The sequence below is a fragment of the Excalfactoria chinensis genome, chromosome 1, assembly GCF_039878825.1.
Source record: "Excalfactoria chinensis isolate bCotChi1 chromosome 1, bCotChi1.hap2, whole genome shotgun sequence".
NCBI lineage: Eukaryota > Metazoa > Chordata > Aves > Galliformes > Phasianidae > Excalfactoria > Excalfactoria chinensis.
In genome coordinates, this window is record NC_092825.1 from 20933601 (window position 1) to 20948570 (window position 14970).

General features: G+C 43.0%; 1 protein-coding gene across 2 annotated transcripts in view; it reads left to right on the top strand.

Annotated features, from left to right (window-relative positions):
• Nucleotides 1-4099: 4099 nt before the first annotated feature.
• The window catches only part of AASS (aminoadipate-semialdehyde synthase), a 29583-nt gene continuing 18712 nt past the window's right edge, over nucleotides 4100-14970 (top strand). Inside the window, exons 1-13 of one of the 2 annotated variants that reach the window (XM_072334239.1) lie at nucleotides 4100-4235; nucleotides 5641-5861; nucleotides 6707-6883; nucleotides 7486-7570; nucleotides 8239-8306; nucleotides 8401-8547; nucleotides 10632-10710; nucleotides 10814-10941; nucleotides 11099-11247; nucleotides 12459-12581; nucleotides 12733-12844; nucleotides 13331-13390; nucleotides 13482-13549. In XM_072334239.1, the coding sequence (XP_072190340.1) occupies nucleotides 5649-5861; nucleotides 6707-6883; nucleotides 7486-7570; nucleotides 8239-8306; nucleotides 8401-8547; nucleotides 10632-10710; nucleotides 10814-10941; nucleotides 11099-11247; nucleotides 12459-12581; nucleotides 12733-12844; nucleotides 13331-13390; nucleotides 13482-13549 (1409 nt within the window). In that variant the 5' untranslated portion in view covers nucleotides 4100-4235; nucleotides 5641-5648. Of the gene's footprint in view, nucleotides 4236-5514; nucleotides 5862-6706; nucleotides 6884-7485; nucleotides 7571-8238; nucleotides 8307-8400; nucleotides 8548-10631; nucleotides 10711-10813; nucleotides 10942-11098; nucleotides 11248-12458; nucleotides 12582-12732; nucleotides 12845-13330; nucleotides 13391-13481; nucleotides 13550-14970 lie in introns of those variants that run through there. The other variant, XM_072334250.1, reaches the window with a different exon arrangement.

Sequence of the window (14970 nt, forward strand, 5' to 3'; positions counted from 1 at the left end):
TTTTTTCTCTAGGTCAGCACTTTCCGACAGAGGCCAACTGCTCCTGGAGGAGATAAGACTGGGACAGCCATTATTTGCTGCAGGAGCTTCAGAAGCAAGGTTGTGCTTTTAACACAGCTACAGCATAATGGCCTTAATGGCCTCTTTATGCACTAACCTTTGATTATTTCAAAAGAAGGCCCAGGTTTTGCTTTTATTCACACTGTGGATCTATACTTAGTGGAGGATTGTTATTGACTTGAAAGTCCTGTTAATGTGAGCGTTGGTAAGTCTAATTAACAGACTCGATGAAAATTCTTATGGAAGTATATTTCTGACAGAATTGTTTTAGCTGACTGGCTGCAGCTTCTTGCAGCAAACTTAATACCTGTCTTCTAGCATCCAGTTCACTAATGTGATATTGCAGGCTCTAAGTTTACTTGCCCATCAATCTAAAAAGATTTATGTGAGGGCTTAGGAATCAAGAGAATGACTTAAAAGGGCTTCTCAGTTTGAAGCAGCAGTCTGAGTACACACTGCACATGCAAAAGTATTAACTTTTATGGTGAATATGGACACGTGACACTACTGTGAATTCTAGTGGCTACAGACGAGACCAGTTATGACCTCAGGAGTTACTAAAAGTAGAAGGTCTTTCTTCAGGGGTGCTGTGAGCCTTGAGAGATGGCAATTTCCCCTCTGAGGCAATAAGAATTTAAATATATTCTCTATGTGATTGTAAAGAACACAACACCCTGTGCTGTTCAGTGATGTCTAGTACTCTGCTGTGAGGTCAGTATTCACAGTGGCAGTCAACAGCCACTGCAGGTAGTGGCTTTTGAAGAAAAGGTCATGTTTTTCAATAGCCTCATTCTGACTGAAAGCCTGAAAGCTTCTTGGAACTTCTATATCTCTGCAGTATAACATCAGAATTAAATGGGAAACAGAGTTTGACATATAGATACACAGTCTGCAAAAATCTCATCAGGATGCCAATTCCCCTGTTCATTTGAGACCCAGGCAGAAATCCTAGCCCAGCAGAAGTTGGTTTGAGTTTTTCATTGACTTCAATGGATTCAAGATTTATCCATGACTCTCTAAGAATAAAATCTCTGAAGTCCACCTCTCTCTAGGTGCTCTGGGAGTTTATTGTTACCATAATGGAAGTCAGCACTCCCCCCACAGTGCTGAGGAAAAAGGGTTCCAGCTGGGTAAGAGTCAGACCTGATAATTACGGATTGTCAGACAGATGGAATCGTGGTCAAAATGAAACAGGAGGTATTTATTACAGAAAGCAGCCTCTGTTACACACTGACTTGTTTCATAAAGCCTGAATTCCAGATTTGTTTCATTCTTTTTAAGCAATTCTGCCTTCCCCGTCTGGATACAGTGGTGGGATTCATCTCACCTGTCTTAACAGCATCGTAGTGTCAGTCCATGCTGGTCACCTGGGTTGCCTTTTCATTTATGGAGCACATTAGGCACTTCTGGAGTACAGTTCACCTGGCCAATTTTAGATAAAGAAAGAGGCTAAATGCCTTCTTTAAAGTCAGGTGGCATTAAAATATCCATTCAGAATGATAGGAAATCTGTAGCAGAATTCATTTATCCTGGACGCACTTTGGCAGAAGATCTCATTCAAGTCCTTGCTTGTGCTACAGTTCAAGTCACCCAGATGACCAGAGTTAGCTGGGTCTTTGTTTTACTGACTATGTTGTCCCAGCCTGGAACTTTGTTTCCTTTGAACATAGATCTGAAAAGGATCAGAAAACCAAAGTGTAGAAAACCCAACAATTTCATATGATAAGAAGAATGCTTTGACCCCAAATGAAGAAGCTTTAGTATTAAAAAAAAAAAAAGGTTTTAGCCACTTAAAAAAAATCTTTTTTGCTTCTATGTGTTGTTCCTGCTGACCTCACTGGGGCTTCAGAGTTGCTAATATCCAAGCCACATCCTCAAATTAGCAGTCGACCTACCCTTCCTACCCTTCTTATCTACAGGAGCCAGTCCAGTGGGTACCTCGAGATCATTTAATGACTCCATAAAGGACATTGAAGACTTGTAATACAAGTTTCATTACCATTACTCTCAGTAGTGACTGAGATATCTAAGAGCTACTTTCACAAATGCAAAATCCTGAAAGGGGCCCATGCTATAACTTTCAATTTTCTACTGCTTGCGCTATAGGTGTGTTCTTCAAAGCCAATATTGAAAGTATTTCAGAACAGCTGTTGGTTCCCCAGAGGAGTTCTCTAAGCATGTGGCTGTTGGCCAGACAAGAGTATGGGGAACAAGGGGACAACCTGTGTGTCATTTCCTTTGGAAAGGCAGACCCGACCTAGCAAGGGGCTGTGTATTCCCAGAGTTCCCAACTGACAGCTTTTAGCTCCCTTACAGACTTGTTAGGTTCTGGCGTAGTTTGGCTAAGCAGCCAGGATGACTCCTGCTTGGTTTTTGTACGTACCTTTCTTCATGCATTTTCACGCAGCACGAGGTTGAGCTCCCATCTCAAGCCTGGGGAACTCCAGTGCAAGACAGAGCACGTTGTGGGTTTAATCTTTCTATGATTTGAGATTCCTATCTGTGAAACTTAGAAGAGAACTGAGAAATAATTAGACACTCAACCCATAAAAACTACTGTAGAAAGCCTCTAACATTTTACTCAAAGACAACCTCTCCAAAATATCTTAGATAGTAGCAATAAAACCTCTTCAAATAGAAAAATGCTCATTGTGTCTCAGTGTTTCTTGGCCTCAAAGGGAACATGCAATTCTTTGTTTCTCTTACTGACTGACAAACCTATTCCAAATCCATTTGCATCCTCGAAATCCATATGAAACCGAGGAACATGTTTTTAATAATGTCATGTGCAGGAGCTGGTTTTGGAGTCTTGGCTTCTCCCCCAAGCTGATCTTTGTAGATGAGGATGGCTTCCTCCTCTGACCCCAATAAACGTGAGGCAGTTTGCACTCCATGGCAGAGTCACAAACTTCATCTTGTAGACCTCTTTTCTGATCTTGAAAGTCACTTACTGCTGGTTTTCTTATAGAGTTTTCAGTTTCCATTTGGTTGGTATACAAGAGCAATTAGTTCCCTTATCGTGGCAGGAGGTTCCCCAGTACACTGCCTTTACAGCCCTTCTAGCCAGTGCTCCTCTGGCACTTCTTCACACTGAGGGACCCAGCCCCTACCCACTGTGATGGGTGTTGTCCCACAGAGCACAGGAGACACAGGAGCTTCTGCTGGCCTCATAGCTCAGAGAGATGGACTAAAGAAAGGTCCAGGACTTAGCAGGAGGAGGTCATGTCGCTCTCCAGCAACAAAAAGGGAAGAAGTTCCTGCATGAAGATGAAGGACAAGGTAGAAAGTTCTGTACCTTGAGGTCAAGGACAGGGAGGAGTATGAGTGACAAGAAAGACTTTGTGCTTATACACCATAACCCACTGATTCTGTCCATTCTACTGCAGCCTTCAGCTCTCAAAACCTCTGCAGATCCACTGCAGGTCCCATTCCCTCACGTTCACCACCTGGCCTGTGAAAGCCCAGCTCCTCCCCTTCTGTCCTTATCTCCTTTCATCCTCCTCTGCTGCCTGTTGACTTTTGATTTAGCTGTAAAACGTTGTGAGAGGAGGGGGCAGTCGCTGACATTCCCCTCGGGACGCAGGGGGTCTTCCACATCTCGTTCGGCTCTCGGCAGGAGCCTCAAACCTGAGAGCTCAGACCGACGGCAGCAGTTGCCCCTGTGCCTGGAGAGCCGCCCAGGCGCGGTCCGCAGGCCGCACGTCCCTCAGCGGAAGGCTCCTCCTGCCCGGCCTGGCTCTGCTTTTGCTTTCGCTCCCCACAGGCCACAGCGCTCCCGACCCGCAGCCGCGACCTTCACCTCACGGCTGCGGTGCCGCCGCGCCCAGGCCTCGCTTCCCGCCGCAGACACAAAACCGCACGGCGCTCCGCTCGCCACACGCGGGAACTTTGATCGTAAGCAGGAGACGCCGTGGCACTCCGGAGGAGCGACGCGACCCATCCCGGCGTCCGGCCGCCTCAAATCCTGCAGACCGAGCCGGGCCGGACCGGGCCGCGCCTTCCAGGACCCGGGGGGCGTCGGGGAGGCGTTGCCGGCGGGCTCCGTGACGCCGTGCCGCGGGCGCTGCCGGTTGGCGGCCGGCTGAGGGTGTAGCCGGAGGGCGGCCGGCGGTTGGCTGCCGTGCGGGCGTCGGCAGGAGGGAGCCGAGCTGAGCCGGGCCTCCCGCGGCTCCGAGGTAGGTCCCCGCGGCGTGAGCGCGGCCCGCTGCCCGTCCGTCGGCTCGCGGGGTTCCTTGGCACTGCGGCAGGTGCGCGGCACGTTGTCTCGGCGGCTTCGGGGCTGCGGGCGGAAGCGGCCGTGGCATCGACATCCCCCCGGCTGGGAATGTGGGCCGTCATCGCGCGCGTGGCTGCTGCGTGTGGCTTTTTATTTCTTCCTCCGATTTTCTGCTCGTTTCTGTCTTTCTTTTATTTTCGGCCTCGCTCTGTCTCTCCGTGCGGCTTTAATCTCGGCTCTGCTTTAATCTGGGTGCAGCCCGAACCTGCGGGAGGGCACGCCGCACCGTGCGTACTGGTGCCGGGCTGACCCCGCAGCGGTGTGTGCTCCCTGCTCAGAGCAGCGGTGTGAGTGCCAGCCCCAGGCCTGCCGCGGCTCTCGGCAGCTCCTGCTTCCTGCCCCGCTTCCCTTTGCTTCTGCTCGGCCGGCATGGAGCTGGATGGGACCTTCAGAGGATTAGGGATAGAGATTGTACAGGATTGCGGCAGGAGGACAAAAGGGATTTTCCAAGTGAGTGGGATAGCAGAGCTTTGTGTATTTATTTCCGCCAGTTAAAACTGCTCTGGAAGTGAAATTCACATCTTTAGAGCCACTATTTCAATCACACTAACAACTGAATCCCCTGGCTGCCTGGTGCCAGGATGCAGAACACTTGCCATTAACAGCAGAGCTAAACAGCAGCATAGGGGAATGCAAAAGAGAGGAAATAAAGGGTAATAATCTGCCATGGGTCTCCCATAATGAAGTTTTTCCACTTTGCATACACTTTTGGTTGGGAAGAAAGCCTGCTGCCGCCGGCCGCATCTACACTGCTGAGCAGATGGTTACTGCTACTTTCTTATCTTCGTTTCTTCCAGCTTGTGCCAGAATTAGTTGAGTAAACATAGTGAACATTGCTTATACATATTGGACTTTCTCTTCTAACCACCTGGTTGCCTGCTGTGTTTTGCTTTCTTTCCATGTTGCTTACCATTGTTGGTGCAAGCTTTGACAAGCAGCTGGTGTTTGCACATTTATGCTGGCAGATATATTGGTGTTTTTAAGTGTCCAGCATTTTTTATGAGGAGAGGTTGTAATGAAGGAGTTGTTATGTTGAACATGCTAAAAACCTTCCTTTGCAGTAGTACAGCTTGTTTCTATAAGGCTGCCTCACCAACTGGAGATGAATCAAAGTACTCGCAGGCTTGGTGTCATCTAGGAATGCAAGATTAAATTCCTGTCCTACAAAAGTAGTGTGTAACTAGAGTACGAGCTTCCTGATTTGTGTTTTACAGCAGACATTAAAGGAGACCAGAACTTTTGCACTGTTTGAAAGATCTGTCTAGATGTACTATTTTACTGCTTTGTCTCTGCATCACCATCAGGCCTCACCATGTTGCGAGCCTTTAGCCACACAGGCAATAGGTGTGCATTCCGCCCTGCTGGGTACTGGCACCACCACAAGCCCGTGCTGGCTATCAGGAGGGAAGATGTCAGTGCATGGGAACGCAGAGCTCCGCTGGCACCCAGGCATGTCAAGGAGCTGACACAGATGGGTTACAAAGTGCTGGTGCAGCCATCGAACCGGAGAGCCATCCATGAAAAGGTGAGGTCCCGTCCTGAGTCAGATGAGCAGAATCATGGCTCAGTTATTAAGCATAGTACAGGAGAACTAACATTCAAAGGTTGTACACGTGGAAATGTTTTACCCATTGTGTTGTTATACCGAAGTTGTCCTAGTATAGAGAAAAAGCACACCAAAGAAGTGCTGGGTGCTCCTGGGGGAGAGTTTTCTTTCCTTTGACTCTGTGAGCTTCAGGACTGAAACTATTTTGGCCTGAGGTATCTGAGCCAACAGATGAAAACTGAAACGTAAGTAGGGAATTAGTGATCTCTAGCTCATATCACCTTTTAATTAAGGCACAGTTCTGGCTTTCATCAAAGCATGATCACATTAGAAACACAAGTAAGCTCGAATTTCAATAGATTTTTGAGATAAGAAAGAGCAAAAAATAGATTTTCCATATGGAAAAGACATTCAGCATGGGCTTAGCCTAATATGTTTTAAAATCACATGTCATCCGGCTTTTTTGTCACATCTCTCTAAACTTACTTCCAAGTATTTCAAAACATTGCAAAGGGCTGTTTGCTACTGCAGTGCCACCAGATAACTGAACACAGTAAAGTACTTTCTTCATAGTTTGTAGATTTAAGGTGAATTATTTTGTTAATATGTATGTTTTGGCTTGATGTAATAGGATAGTAACATGGAAATTCAATTTGATACTTCTTTTGATAGTGAGGTTTATAATTGTACCATGGGCAGTAACTTGCCTTTACTTTGTAGAATTTTCTGTTTGTGCTCTGAAGTTGCTTTTGTGCTGTGATCTAAGTATATGCTAAAAATAGATGAACAACCAGAAAGAAATAATTGATTTTTGTTTTGTGTAGGACTACATCAAAGCAGGCGGTATTATTCAGGAAGATATTTCTGAGGCTTCTCTGATAGTGGGCGTGAAGAGACCTCCAGAGGGCAAGTTAATCCCTAAGAAGAACTATGCCTTCTTCTCGCACACCATTAAAGCCCAAGAGGCAAACATGCCCCTTTTGGATGAGATTCTGAAACAGGTAAATGCTGTCAAAACAAGGGCTGGTGACTGTTAGCACTGAACTCAAACTGAGCTTGATCCTGAAGCCTGTTAGAAGGCTGCCTCATATGGTTGATTTCAGTGTGTATATTTGTAGATAGCTCATGGGAACCATTCTTGGAGCTGAGTATTTCTTACTCAGGATCTACAGCTTGAACTGCTAAATGCATTTTTGTGAATATGGCAGACAAGTTGTGACCGTAGTGTACTTGAGAAATGTTCATGCTATGTGAGCACAAAGATCTGTGGGCGTTATAGATCCTAACTGAGGAAGCCAGCCAATTTGGGCAGAGAAAAGAGCAGCTTCTTGGCTGGGGATGTGATCTGCAGCAGCTAGAGTGGCCCATTGGGGAGCTGTGTGCCAAGAGTGAGAATGAAATGCAGAGATTCTTTACAACGTGAATTCAATTTAGTTTTTACATTTTATTCTTAAATCTTGTTCTGCCTCTCTTGTATATTCCCATCAGCCTATACCAGGAAAGGTGTCAGAGGTGTATGAAAAGGTAATTTCTAGGAATGCAACGTGCCGCTGACTCTGCATTCACTGAAAATTTTAATACTCGATTTGCTGTGTGTTTCCAGGAAGTTCGACTGTTTGACTATGAAAAAATGGTTGATCATAAAGGAATGCGAGTTGTGGCCTTTGGAAAGTGGGCTGGTGTAGCAGGTATAGTGCGCAAAAACAATTGTGCAACAATTGAAACAATAAATTCCTGTAATATTTCTGGTTCTTTACATTTCTGAAAGCTGGGGCTTTGGAATGCATTGTAACTGCTATGCTGCTTTTAAGACCTTTTTCCTTTCTGTTTTGTGCTGCCTCCTTTTGATGAGACTACAAGTCAAATAGTCCCGTGGATTCCTGGCAGATCTACTGCTTATATTCAAGTCCCATTCATCTGTTCAACTAACCTGAGGCAGACAACATATCGAGGTCAACTGCACAGACCTTTGAAAGATATTGCAGCTGACAGTTCCGTGGCTTTGAACAGCTTCTGTTTATCACTGTTACCCATCTACACTGATTTTTGTGAGGTGTGGTTCTCATTCCTTTCTGCTGAACTGCAATTGTGTTTCTTCAGGAAACTCTGTTACCTCTTTTTGGAATCTAGTGAGCTGTATACATCCAACAGAAGGATATCCAAGTATTAAACCGTGATGGAATGCATCGTCTTGGCCAAGGTCATGGCCTGATATTGAATTTCTTCTTCCCTGGTGTTATGTACATTTTCTTTATAAGGAAACTATTAAATCACAGGCAAAAATATTTGGGATGATTTTAGACTTCAGTCATCCTCTGCAGTTTCTAACTGTGTGTATTCGTAATTAACACAATAGGAATGATCAACATTTTGCATGGATTGGGATTACGATTTTTAGCCCTGGGACATCACACTCCCTTCATGGTAAGAGTACATATGTTTTTTTCTTTGGAAAAATAACGTTCAAGCATCATCAGTATTTGAATAAGGACTGATGTCTTTGTGCCTTTGATTTCAGCACATTGGGATGGCACATAACTACAGGAATAGCAGTCAGGCTGTGCAGGCAGTACGAGATGCTGGATATGAAATTTCACTGGGACTGATGCCAAAGTCAGTTGGGCCCTTGACATTTGTGTTTACTGGCACTGGTAATGTGTCTAAGGTAACAATTCTGTCTCTGAACTGAAACATTACATTACATCTTGGCATTTGATGAGTTGGGTTAAATGTGTTAAGATGGATTGGTTTTGTTTGCTTAGACTTCAGGTTTTAATGCATGGGCATTCAACCTTTTGGCTTGCCTAGGCCACACTGAGTGAAGAGGAATTGTCTTGGGCAACATATATGTAGGTCACTCCAAAAGTAATGCATCGTATACATTTCCTTGGAAACTACAGCATATACAAATAAATAGAATAACACTGTTTGATAGAGCAAGTTATCTGCTACAAAACACCATTTTTCAGCATAGTCACCACCATCAGCTGTGCCTTTTCATTGGTGATAAACAGGAGCCTGCACGTCACACCCATTAAAACCTGTACCAGTGGAGGTGACCCGCTGTCACTGTCACCACTGCTGAAACTCATCACTCACCACCTCACTGTGCTCACATCCACTGGTTGGTCTCCATCAGTGTTCAGCAAGCATGAATGTCAGTGGGTACCATTTTTCTGCATGAAGCAATTCAATGACACACCTTTGCTCTGTATGCACTTCCATGCCAGATGTCATCTGTTAGGCTGTCCCTTTGCTGCCATCTGTCACATGGCAGCAGCATGTAACGGGATGCTGGTGGGAAGGTTCAGCCTCTACTGCCATACTACCAACATCCACCTTTGACTTGGGCCAACATAATAAAATAGAAGGCATTACTTCTGGAGCTGCCCTCTAAAATATAAGATAAATACATATGAATATATAATAATTAGTATTAATAGGCATATATATAATGTAGATTTGTAAAATACATAATATAGTTAATGCATATAAGTAACAAAATATTTTAATGTTTTTTATTAAAACATAAAAAAGGAGAGCAACAAAACCACAAAAACAGTGACATATGCGACCCTGTTTTTGTGAAAATACCACGTCATTGAATTGCAATGGTTTCCATTCTCAGTGAGTGCCTGAGGTGTCATTAGTGATTTCTGATGAAATTTCACTTTTCCTTTGCTTCATCCTTGAACACAGTTGTTCACAAACACACATACTGCCAAAAAACAATGATGTGAGTAAAAGGTGACTGTGAAGTGAGAGGTATTTCTCACTGTTAAGACAAGGCTTAGGAAAGTCTGATGGAGAGACATGATCAGATTTTTGAATTGAATGTCTGGCTGCAACTCTGTACATTGCATTTGAAAATTTGCAGGCTGTTTATTTATGCTGACTAAGAATGGAGTTGCAAATAATGACAAAATATTATCAATCCTTGTAATCTTGGTTGTAATCTTCAGACTTGTTCTTAGATTCCTTTATCACAATGGAAAGCACAGCTACATGTTTTTTGCTGTTCACAGAACAGTGCTTAGCCATTGTATCAAAATACATAAAATTATTACTTGAATTAGCACTGCACTGTTCCCTCTCCTTATCCTGGTTTCAGCCCAGATAGGGTTAATAGTGCACTGATGTTTGGTTGTTGCTGAGTGATGGGTGTGTGACCCCCTGCTGCCATGATGGCATGGGGCAGTGTGTGGATTGCACTGCAAGCCTTGCCAGGGCACATGCAGCTCTTGGGCCACAGTTGGACATGCGTGTTTTAATGTGTCGAAGATTTTTAAGTACTCTAAGATCTTTAGCATGAGATCGTGCTTGACATGACTAATTATGCTAACTTTGTGCCATGAATAATAGGTTAAACCTCACTCCTCCTTTCTCCTTTTTTGCACCTGCATGACTTTTGTCTTCCACTCTTCCCTCTGGGCTCACAAAGGTTGTTGAGTCAGTCCATTAAACTGTGAGAAGAGAAATACCTATTCTAATACTTGTTGTCTTTTTATATCTATTTCAGTAATACTGACTTGGCTTACAAGTGCTGGATTTGTTATCTAGGATTTGGGGAAAAAGACTCAGCCCTGATTTTGTCAACAGAGATCATATAATAAGGCTCCAGCTATAAAGGAAAATCACTGCCTGTGACAGATCTTTGTCATTTTTCTATCTCTTTTCTTAGTCCCAATGAGCAGCGTAATACAGTCCCTATATTCTTTCCTCATCCTGAATTCCACTTTTGCTTTACAGGGTGCCCAAGAAATGTTCAATGCCCTGCCATGTGAGTTTGTGGAACCACATGAGTTAAAGGAAGTTTCCCGATCTGGAGGTAGGCTGCGGCAATAAATGTGATTAAAAACATTCAAACCGTTTTTGTACAAGTATATCAGCTAATTATCGCTGTTATTGTTTGTTGTTTTTTTTTGCTTCAGACCTCAGAAAAGTCTATGGGACAGTGTTAAGTCGTCACCATCATCTTGTAAGGAAGCATGATGGAATGTATGATCCAGCAGACTATGAAAAACATCCAGAACTTTACACTTCTCGCTTTAACACTGATGTGAGCATCCTTTCCAGCATTTATGAAAGATTTTTAACAGGAACTTGGTAGTTACTACTCCACTGTGTATCTGTTGATTTAATACTTCAGACCAGGGAGCTTCAACTTCTTCTGTTGCTTAAATGAGAACACCAGACTTCTGTAACTTTCTTTGCAGATTGCACCCTACACAACTTGTTTAATTAATGGCATATACTGGGAACAAAATACTCCTCGCTTGTTAAGTCGACAGGATGCTCAGAAGCTACTGGTGCCAGTTAAATCTGCTGCTGATGCACCTGAGGGCTGTCCTGAGTTACCACACAAGTAAGATACCTCATTTCAGTTGTAGCTGTTCTTCAGTACCATGATTAAATCATAATGCTAAGCAGATTCATGACAGTATGACAAATGATTTTGTTTCTCTTACACGCTGCAAAATTCCCCATTGATTCTGCTTTTGTTTTTTTCTGTGATTTGCAGTCTTTTTTTTCACAATTTGGAGTTTCTGAAAATATCACAGTGCAAATGACTGACAGGTATTGTCTGTATTTCCGCAAAGGTTGTTCTGCTCTTGATCCTTGTGCAAAATGTAAGCAGAATGCAAAGACTGGCATCTGAGATTTGTACCTACTGCACCACTATTGCTAGAGATGTCTATGCATGAACAGAACTAGTTGGATGAAGGGCTTCTTCCTGTTCTCTCATTTGGCTTGTACAAGTTCAATAACTGTTCCTTACCTGCTCTGACTTCTGCAGCAAGTAGCTGGAATGCTAAGAATCATAAAATCATAGAATGGTATGGGTTGGAAGGGATCTTTAAGATCATCTAATTTCAATCCCCTGCTATGGGCAGGGACACCTCCCTCTAAAATAGGTTGCTCAAAGCCTGGCCTGGCTTCTCAACCAGCTTTAAGGATGAAATGTAAATGCAGGCTTATACTCCTTTCATTGTGGGTAGGAGCTCACTCTTTCTAGCCCAGCCAATGCTGTAATAACCCAGAGATGTGTTTTGTAAGCATATGGATATGTATACTGGTAAGGGAGTAGGTTTTTGCCTGTTTGCCCAGTGATGACGTTTCCTCCTGACGCTGAACAAATAGAGTTTAAAAATTAACACTGAGTGGAGGCACAGATTATTTGTTAAGCTTATGAATGTACCACCAGTGCCAGATGTCTGCTGAGAGGAGGTAGCCATCCCATTCCATTTCCTCTCATGATGATGAAGTTATTGTAGCACAGGATTGCCCAGTGGCAAGCGTGAGGGAACTAGTAGGTGGATAGTGAGCAGGAGGTGTTTGCAGCACGTCACAGAAAAAAAATGACAGATGAATGGATTTTTCTGGTTTTTTGAAAAGTTATGGTTGAAATTTGTATCCTATTGATACAAATGGAAATTTTATGATGACTTCAAGTTTCGTTTATGTTTCTTGGACATCAATGTTTGAATAATTTGTTTAAAATTGATATAACATTGATAATTCTTCTCATTTTAATTTGTTTGTAATTCAGATGGTATTCTTTTGTTTGATCTTTAGACTTTTGGCAATATGTGACATTTCAGCAGACACTGGAGGATCTATAGAATTTATGACGGAGTGTACAACGATTGACAGTCCGTTTTGTATGTATGATGCTGATCAGCATATTATTCATGACAGGTGAGATAGCCTTTAGTTCAGATTGCATTCCTTTGTACTTTGTACAGTGAAACAATGTATTGAAAATCATGCACTGAAAAGAATTCTGAAAGATGGGATATTACAAGTATGAAAGAGAAGTTGTTTAGAGGAGCTGTATTCTCTCTTTCAGTGTTGAAGGCTCTGGTATTCTGATGTGTTCCATTGATAATCTGCCGGCACAGCTTCCTATAGAAGCAACAGAATACTTTGGTGACATGCTTTTCCCATATATTGAAGAGATGGTAAGATCTTTTGTATGCAACAAGAAGGTAAAAGCTTGGACTTTAGCCTGCTGGTTTGTTGCTTTTCTGGTCTCCTGTATACATTTAAAAGAAATCTGCTGTAGAACACAACAGACTTTGTTTTAAAAACAAGCTTTCTAAATCTTGAGGCAATACTTGCAAAAATCGACATGTGAACAAGAAATTAAGAACATAGATATCTTAGGGATGTGCACATAATACTTTGACCATTGTTTATGGACTTTGCTGCAGTAGGTTTTGAAATCTGAGGTTTTTTTTTTAGGTACTCAACAATCACAGCAATACCATCGTTTGAATTTTCTGGAAAGTCAAAAGACACTGATCAGGGCTGGGATAATTTTAGATTTAGTAGATTCTGACATGGTTGCATGCATTTAAATGGTGCTTAAAATCTTGATATTTGACTCTGAAAAAAATTACTATGGGAAATAAAACAGTCTGCTTTGCAAAAACTTATCTTCACAGTTATTATCAGAAGGCTCAGAACCTCTTGAAAACCAGAATTACTCACCTGTTGTTCGAGATGTAAGTTTTGCAGCTTGGCTGACTGCTTGTCTTCCTCTTCTTTAAAATACAGATACAAAAGTTCCTCAAACTTTGTTTCATTTATTTCTAGGCAGTGATTGCATCCAATGGCTCACTGACAGCTAAGTATGAATATATCCAGAAATTGAGGGAGAGCAGGTATTGTATAGCTTCTTAAAGTTTGGTTTGGAATTGTAAATAAGCTTGTCTGCATTCTGTTTCCCCTTTGACAGTTTATTTTCTTGTCTTTTTCTGGACAGCTTTTATATTGCACTCACTGTCTTCTAGCTTGTTGATTTCCTTCTTCTTTGATGCACCCTGTCTAAATCATTAAAATGACAGAATTATAGACTGGCGTGGGTTGGGCAGGGGTAAGGGACCTTAAAGATCTTCTAGTTCTAACCTCCCTGCTATGGGCAGGCCTGCCACTCACCAGGTCAGGCTGCTCAGGGCCCCATTCAACCTGGCCTTGAACACCTCCAGGGGTGGGGCATCCACAACTTCTCTGGACAACCAGTGCTTGTGCCTCACCACCCTCTGGGTAAAGAATTTCTTCCTGACATCTTACCTGAACTGCCACTATCAGATATTGTAAAAAGTTTGTCTCCCTCCTGCTTATAAGCTCCCCTCAAGTACTGAAAGGCAATAGTGAGGTCTCCCTGGAGCCTTTTCTAAACTGAATAAGTCCAACTCCCTCAACATTTCTTCATAGGGGAGGTGCTCCAATCCTTTGATCATCTTTGTGGTCTCCTCTGGACCCACTCCAATAGCTCCACATCCCTCTGGTACTGAGTGGGTATCCAGATGGGGCCTCATAAAGGCAGAGTAGAGGGGGCAATCACCTCCCTCTTCCTGATTGCTACCCCTCTCTTGATGCAGTCTTGGGTGCATCTGATTATTAGTAACTTACACTGAATTGTCATTTTTCTCTTCCTGATGTGATCAAGACTATTATTTTTTACCAGAGGCAGAAAATAACCATACGCCAGTATTCTTTTCTTCCTTGACATTTTAAAATGGATTTGACATACCGTTCCTTGAAAGGAATGGCTGAAAAAGCTGTCTACTATAGCTTGAATCTGTTTTCCTCAAGTATAGCTCAAGTGCCATGATGCTTAGCACTGCATGCACCAGCACATACTAAAAGGACAGTGTGTTGACTCATGTCTGCCAAACGTACCAGATTTCCTTTTTGAACTCTGGGAAGTCTGCTTATTAAATTGTGCATGATGAATTATATATAGGTGTTTTTTTCACCTGAAGTAACATTCTGTTTGCCTGCCAAAGGCTATGGTTTATTACATTTATTTTTATCCTGTGCTATACTAGACTACCTCAAGAAGCTGTCTCTAACAAATTTTCTTATTCCTTATGCAGCACAGGGATCTGTTTTTTTGGCTTTCTCCATAGTCATTTGCATGGTCTTGTGTGAACTATCCTGAGAATCTGGAGACTTCCCAAGGGTTTTCTCTGGGTAGATTTTTGATATTTCCGTAGACCTGTGTGTTGCATGCGATGTTCAGTTGTTCATTCGTGTTGCTCACTTAGTTATCAGGAAATCCAAACCTGCTAACACTACC